This window comes from Apium graveolens, chromosome 2, assembly GCF_009905375.1.
Source record: "Apium graveolens cultivar Ventura chromosome 2, ASM990537v1, whole genome shotgun sequence".
Taxonomy (NCBI): domain Eukaryota; kingdom Viridiplantae; phylum Streptophyta; class Magnoliopsida; order Apiales; family Apiaceae; genus Apium; species Apium graveolens.
Genome location: NC_133648.1, coordinates 242479422 through 242487151, shown reverse-complemented (window position 1 = coordinate 242487151; position 7730 = coordinate 242479422). Strand labels below are relative to the sequence as shown.

The 7730-nt window shown below is 32.9% G+C and overlaps 1 protein-coding gene across 1 annotated transcript; it reads left to right on the top strand.

The window, feature by feature from the left end:
* Window positions 1–3980: 3980 nt before the first annotated feature.
* LOC141698585 (uncharacterized) lies at window positions 3981–5948 on the top strand. The gene is made up of 3 exons (XM_074503310.1): window positions 3981–4760; window positions 5234–5762; window positions 5827–5948. The coding sequence occupies exons 1-3, from the start codon at window positions 3981–3983 to the stop codon at window positions 5946–5948; spliced, it is 1431 nt and encodes a 476-aa protein (XP_074359411.1).
* Window positions 5949–7730: the final 1782 nt, after the last annotated feature.

Genomic DNA, 7730 nt, shown 5'->3' with positions numbered 1-7730 from the left:
GAACCGGCCCATACTTTACCCTAAATAATATAGTATAGAAAACTGTTAAAAATAAAGAATATAAAAGTTTAAATATAATACGTTGTTGACGGGATTCGAACCCTGAACCTATGAGAGCAGTTTAAATATTAATATAATATTATGTTATTATTACATCCAACGATTTCCATCCATCCGTCTTTAGATCTGACAGTTGGTACTTATCGTACCAAATAACTATACCGAACAACCGACCAATTACCAAATACTGGGTATAACCCGTGCGATGCACGGTTTGTTTTTTAATATTATATATTTTTTTAAAATAAAACTATTTTGAATTTATTCATATCTCTTATTTATTTTAGCTCGGATAAAAGTATACATTAATTTGTATTAGTTTGTTTAATTTTGTTTTATCTTTGATAAATTATATATTTTTTTTAGCGAGGATAATTATTTTTTATTATTTTGTTTTAGTACGAAGCTATTATACAAACTAACGAATAATCTCTAGTTTTATTTTAATAAAATAGACATATAAGAAAACCCATAATTATATAATCTCGTTATATCAATCAAATTCAATTAATTATATAGTATTTCTTATTTTTTTTCCGATGTCATGATATCGACCAATAGATTATCTTTCAATTTTAAGTTATTTAAAAAGATAATGTATATTAATTTAATAAGGTAATTAATTAATATATTAATTAGACTTAAAATAGGTTTAAAATAAAGAAATCTAAAAGTAATTAAATAAAAAAATGAAGTAAAGGCATCAACAGGTCCTAGAAACCGGTTTGTTTCATGTTCGATTCGTATTCATCAAGAGCAGGGGAAGTCCAACTTCAATAGCATTCGATAACTGAAAATAGAGAAGGTGATTGATGCAAATCTGGCCTCCCTTCCAGCAACCTTTATTGAATTCAAGGCTACCGGGTAATTCAAGAAACAGAAAAACGTTCCTTATATATTAAGGAAACTATCTCCCCTTTTTAATTTTCAGATCTACTTTTTATTGATTTACTTAAAATTTTAGTTGTAATATAATTTAATATCAATTTAGGAGGGTAATTATGTAATTTCAGTCAGTAACGACCGACCGACTACCGAATTTTGAATATTTCGTCTATTATAATATAATATAGATAAGTTAAGAGGTTGGGATAGAGATATTATCGGAGATAATAAGAAATTTTGTATGCTAATACTGTGCTTCGAATTTTTTAGTTGAAAAAAAGAACATAATTAAATATGAAAGAAAAAGTTAGTAAAAAATTAGTATGTAACTTTCTTCCTTTCGTTCCTGAATCTAATCTAGTAGAAAAGAAAAGAAAGGGAAGATTTATTAAAATATCTATATATTTAATATTGCATTATATCTTTCTCTTGTCCATCATCTCACATTTAGAGAGAAAATTTTGAAGAGAAATTGATCCAAATTTAACCTTTCTTTCTTTTTTTTTTCCTTCCATTAAAATTTTTAGAAACACGCTAGAGAAAATAAATATGTACAAATCTTTTCATTTCTCTTCAAAACTAAGCTGAACACAGTATAAATGATTAGAAGGCAATTTAATAATATTATTCTTAGATAATATTCAAGGAACTTGTTGGATTTGTTTTAATTAGTTATATAAAATTTATGACGATGACAATATTATATTCTCATTTAAAATTCAATTTTGGAATACTAATGTTTGCTATTTGACTTATAAGTTTGGTTATTACATTTTTAGTCCTTGGCAATTTATCACACAACATGAAACACAAAAATATGATGGATGTATATTTTGAGTAAACATCCGAAAGTAGAATATTAAAATACACGGTCAAGATTTTTAAATTCACGACAAGGGTTATACGGAATAAATATATTAATTTTAAATATTAATATTTAACATAAATATATGTAAATATAATGGCAAACACTATTATAATATTGTATATAAATATGATTTAAATAAACGTATCAGTAAATTTGGTAAAATATTACCTAAAAATTATATATATACTTATTTATATTTATATTTATACTACAAGAAAAATGCTTATCTGCGACCAACTATATCACCGACCGCACATGTCGTAGCTAATGTCTAGGATCAGCGACCGCTTACAGCGACGACAACTTAAGTTGTCGCTATTTAAAAATCAGCGACCGCAGCCCGGCCCGTCACTGATCAGTTGGTAAAAAATATTTGATATTAAAAAAGTAGTAAATGAGTAGTAAATATAAAAATGTGATTTTTAATGAGTAGTAAATGAGTCGTATTTAAGTTTAGCGTTTGAGTCCACAAAACGCGTTATGGTTGGGTTTATCACTTAAATTCGCAAAACACTAGTTCATGAAACGAATTGTTAGGTCTGACTAGTAGGTTGTCGCACATACCTTCTCATACAATGTAATTTCTAATTTTTGTGATGTAATTATGGGTTAGAGTTTTTACAAACCGTACCGTACGGTATGGTGCAAGTTGTGATTTTATATTAAGTAATGGGGTTAAAACCGCATGCACCACATATATTATTATAATATAAATTTATTTATTATATTTACAATTATAAATTTATCCATATTAAATAATATAAATTTTATTTACATACTATTTCAGTAATATGATATAGTTGATATAAAAAGATAAAACAAGCTTGGTGTTGGGATACATCAATTTAAATATAAATTTTAATTATCAGTTTTACAATTTATTTTAATTCTAAGTTGATCCTTTTAGATCACATTACACCATACTGTGTTTGTTTGTTATTAATTATGCGATTAAGATTACAATGGATACAACAAAAGATCTGGTAACTGCCATCAATAATATTTGTTTAGAAGATGAAGAGGGATTAGAGCTGATCACCGAGAACGTATCAGAAAATGATCAATCATTAAGGGGATTCGATGCAAAGTTATGTGTGGTGGCGCGTTTCTTATTTGAAGGTCAAGTCGACTTCCAAGCCATGTAACAAACCCTAGAAGCCCTTTGGAAACCAGGGAAGGGAGTTTATATAAAAGATCTGGAAACAAACCTCTTTTTATTTCAGTTCTTCCACGAAGTTGATGTGAAGAGGGTAACGCAATGATGCCCATGGTCTTTTAATAGAAGAGCACTAATAATGCATCGTATGAAGGAAGGAGAAAACCCCCAGAGTATCGATCTAATTACAATGGACTTATGGGTTCAAGTTTACGATTTAAAAATGGGTTTCATGAGTGAAAGAATAATCACAGAGGTGGGAAACAGTATAGGTAAGTTCGTGGCGTCTTGTCCTAATTTAATAGGAGTTTGGAGATAATATTTCAGGGACAGAGTTACCATAGATGTTAATAAACCATTTAAACAAAGAATGAAAATTAAGAAGACTGCAGATGATTGGTACTGGATTTCATTCAAGTATGAGCATGTTCCTATTTTTTGCTTTATTTATGGCATCATAGGCCGCCCTGAGAAATTCTGCAGTCGGTTGTTTGAGACTCCAGAAGCAGAGATTACCAAACCATATGGTCATTGGATGCGATCTCCCCCTAGAAAGCACGTTAAACCTATTAGATCCAAGTGGCTTTGTAACCAAATGGATGAAGGTGGTCGGAGCATAAAATTTCAGTTTCAGAACGGAGAAGGAAGCAGCAGTCATATCCTGCATGTCACTCCACCAAACCAGGGATCATTTACTCTAGGAGAGATCAGTGGGGATAACATCATTTCAAAAATTCAAACAGGAGGGAATGCAGGGATAACGCCATTTTTAGTTAACAGAGAAGAAATTACGCCAACTCGTCAGAGAAAAGAGTCCATCATAATTGAAACAAAAAAAACGGAGGACCGATGGGGAAATGGGCAAGAATAATTAAGTGGGCTTGAATAACGAAATATTATTGGACATCGATGGAGATGAGAATATGGATTTAGAACACATTAGCCCAAGTACTAATTAGAACCAAAAAACGAAAAAGAGGAGAGTGTCCGTGGAGATGCTCGCCTATCACAATGAGTATCATATGTTGGAATTGTCATGAGTTTGGGATCCCATGGGCTTTACAATTCCGTAAGGAGATTACTCTCCAAAAGAAACCCAAATATTTTTTTTGTGAGATTCTTTGTAAGAAGGCTGCAGTTGAGAAGATTAGAAGGAGGTTGGGCTTTGAAGGAATGGTTTCAGTAGACACTAATGGTCACAGTGGGGGTCTTGCTCTCTTATGGCGGAATAAGAAAGAAGTAAACTTGTGTTCATTCAGAAAAAATCACATCGATGCTATTGTTGTATCAAATGAAGGTCTCAATTATAGACTTACTGGTATTTATGGTGAGCCAGATCGTTCCAAAAGATATGAGACTTGTAGTCTAATAAGAAGCTTCGAAAGTAATAATTCAAACTTGTGGTGTTTAATTGGAGATATGAATAATGTTCTATCTCAAAGTGATAAAAGAGGTGGGAATCCTTACCCTCAGAGCTTATTAAAGGGGTTTCAAGATGTTCTCAATGTCTCTGATCAAGTGGATATGCACCTTAGTGATTACCAGTTTACTTGGGAAAGAGGGTTTGGCTCAAATAAACATATTGAAGTTCGACTGGACAGAGCTCTCGTTTCCCCATCTTTCTTCAACATGTTTAAAGAAGCAAAACTTTCAAAGCTGGAAGTCTCAACATCAAATCATAGTCCGATTTGGCTTGAACCAGAAATTAGATTCACGGTTCAGTGTAAGAAAATGTTTCACTTTGAGAATGCTTGGCTAATGGAGCCCATGTGTTACAATCTGGTGGAAGAGGTATGGTGTGATTCTACAAGTTTTTTTATGAAAAATTAACTCGTTGCTTAGAGATTTTGTCAAACTGGGGAAAATAGATCACTGGATATTTTAAAGGGAGGATAAGTCGAAGCAAAAGAATCTTGCAGAAACTGAAAGGCATGAGGGACCCTTAATCAGTGAAGTTGGTCCAAGAAGAGAAAAATAATCTTTCGAAAACATATGCTCAACGAGAAGTCTTTTGGTGGCAGAGGACCAAGTAACTATGATTGCGTGAAGGCGATCAAAATAGTAAATACTTCCATGCTACTACAAAAAATAGGAGAAAAGAAAATCTAATCAGCTCTTTACAAAACAGTGGTGGCGATATCTTAACTTGGGGAAATGGTATGGAGCAAACAATAGAAGAGTATTTTACTAAGTTATTCTCAGCCACTAACACAGATTTGGATTATGTAACTAGTTGTATGACGAATAAAATTACTCCTCTTCAGAATGAGATGTTACTTGCAGAAATTGATGAAAAAGAAGTGAAGGCAGCTCTCTTTAATATGCATCATGACAAATCCCCAGGACCGGATGGTATGACCCCGATATTTTATCAAAAATGCCAGAATATAGCGAAGTCGGATGTAACTACAGTTATAAGGAACTTCTTTGAGATAGGTGTGCTGGATGATGAGCTCAAGAGCACGAATATTGCAGTGATCCCTAAAAAACCAAATCTAGAGCGTATGACCGATATTCATCCCATATCACTTTGTAATGTGGTTTACAAGATCATATCTAATGTGTTGTCCAATCGTATAAAAACAATCATCGATCCTCTAATTTCTGAGTCTCAGAGTGCTTTTATTCCTGATAGACTAATTACAGATAATATTATGATAGCCTTTGAGGTTATGCATTATATGAAATGGAAGACAAAGGGCAAGGACTACTGGATGGCCTTGAAGCTTGATATGTCAAAATCCTATGATAGGGTTGAGTGGTGCTACCTGGAAGCAGTTGTCTCAAAACTCGGTTTTAATAACAGGATATCTCAATTACTCATGAGTTGTATCAAGTTACAACTTTACTCATGCAGGTAGAAAATTTGGTAACATCATTCATGAACGTGGTCTTAGACAGTGTGATCCTCTGTCTTCATATCTGTTTCTAATATGTATGGAAGGGCTTTCAATTCTTCTCCATGATTCTGAACATTGAAAGTTGATAAAAGGTATCAAAGTGGCTATAACTGCCCCTACTATTTCTATATGTTTTTTGCAAAGCTACCAGTGAAAGTGCTAATAATATTCTGCAGCTTTTAAACATTTTTGAGGTAGCCTCAGGCCAGCAAATAAACAGAGATAAATCATCTATCTTCTTCAGTAAAAATACTCCAAGTCACTTGAAAAATGATCTATGTCAGCAAATCAGGTTTAGGGAAGCCACATACTATAGCTTATATTTGGGTCTCCCTAATATCATTGGTCGCAACAAGTCACCGATCTTTGGTTATGTAAATGAAAAGCTGCAGGCCGTATCCAAGGGTGGGATAAGAAAACAATCTCTAAAGGTGGTAAATAAGTGCTTTTAAAATCAGTGGCCCAATCTTTCCCAAATTATACAATGGGAATGTTTTTGCTTCCTATGGATTTGTGTCAGCAACTCGAAAGAACAATGTGTAAATATTGGTGGAGCACATATTCGAAGAAGAGCAGAAATATTCACTGGCAGAGTTGGACTTTTATGTGCAAAAATAAACTAGCTGGAGGTATGGGGTTCAATAATGTGAGGGATTCAATATGTCACTTCTGGGAAAACAAGGCTGGAGATTACTTAAATCTCCTAATAAGCCGGTGATTAGAATTTGTTAGATATTGAATACAACACAGATGGGGGGTGAATGTATTTTGGATATTTTTAAGGCTTTTTAAATCTATTTGGAATGGTGAACAAAGCTGTCTAATTTGTAGTGATATTGTGTTTAACAGAATAAAAAAAGCATGCATAATAAACACAGTATATTCAAAACTCACTTAACTTTGTATTAAAATTAAGTATGTCTTGCTACAATCCTGGGTTCTTTGTAAGTAAAGAACTCATCTTCTTTCTTGAGCTTCTTTCTTGAGAAAGTTACAAGAAAATATATATTTGTTTGTTACTACTAAAACAAAGGACCAGTGTTTACTTTATAGATTAGTAAACACAGGTTTACACGGCATGCAATAAGATGTACTAAACCCTACTTTAAGTTATTTCTAAAGCTTTCCATTTCTGTCTTAATAAATCCTTGCAAATCTTGTAGATCTGTGACCTTCCTTTGTCAGTTAATCTTGGCCTTTGATCTTACACTCTTCAAACTGCTTTTGTAGACTTTTCAATCTAAGTGATTAGATCATTTATTGATTGATAATCTTGAATATTTAATTTGTCTACATTTGGTACTTGAGGTTCATATCGAGGTCTATGGTTTGTTGTATAGAGAACTGGCATCTCGATAAGTATAATGGCTTATCGGAATCTCTGAGTTCTCTATAAGTGTTTTGACTTGTCAAGGTCTCTGAGTTCTCTATAAGTGAACTTGGCTTGTCGAGGTCTCTAAAACTCTGCATGTAGAAATGACTTGTCGATATCTATGAGATCTCTATATGCATTTTGACTTGTCGAGGTCTCTGAGATCTCTAATGATAAATTTGTAAGGTCCTGTAAGATGGCCATATTAAGCTAGAAGGGGGGTTGAATAGCTTAATTACCAATTTAAAAATTATTATGGCGTTTTAAAATAATTTATCCCTTTTTAAAACTTTACCGAGTGGTTATGCAGTTTATATGTGCAAAAAAAATAAAGTGCAAGAAAGAAAATACCACACGATGATTTTATCCTGGTTCGCGATGGCGCAACCTCTAATAGATTCGCTCACCCCTATGTCCAGTCCCCGAGTTCCTCTCCCGGACTCGGGATTTTCCCTTATAATAAACTCGCTCCTTTAATAGGCTGAGAAG

Excerpts from the sequence above, each read along its gene's own strand:
- LOC141698585 (XM_074503310.1), top strand. The coding sequence starts at position 3,981 with ATGAGTATCATATGTTGGAATTGTCATGAGTTTGGGATCCCATGGGCT. Across the intron at positions 4,761-5,233 it reads GTTACAATCTGGTGGAAGAG|AATGAGATGTTACTTGCAGA; the intron begins GTATGGTGTGAT and ends ACTCCTCTTCAG. Across the intron at positions 5,763-5,826 it reads AGCAGTTGTCTCAAAACTCG|GTAGAAAATTTGGTAACATC; the intron begins GTTTTAATAACA and ends TTACTCATGCAG.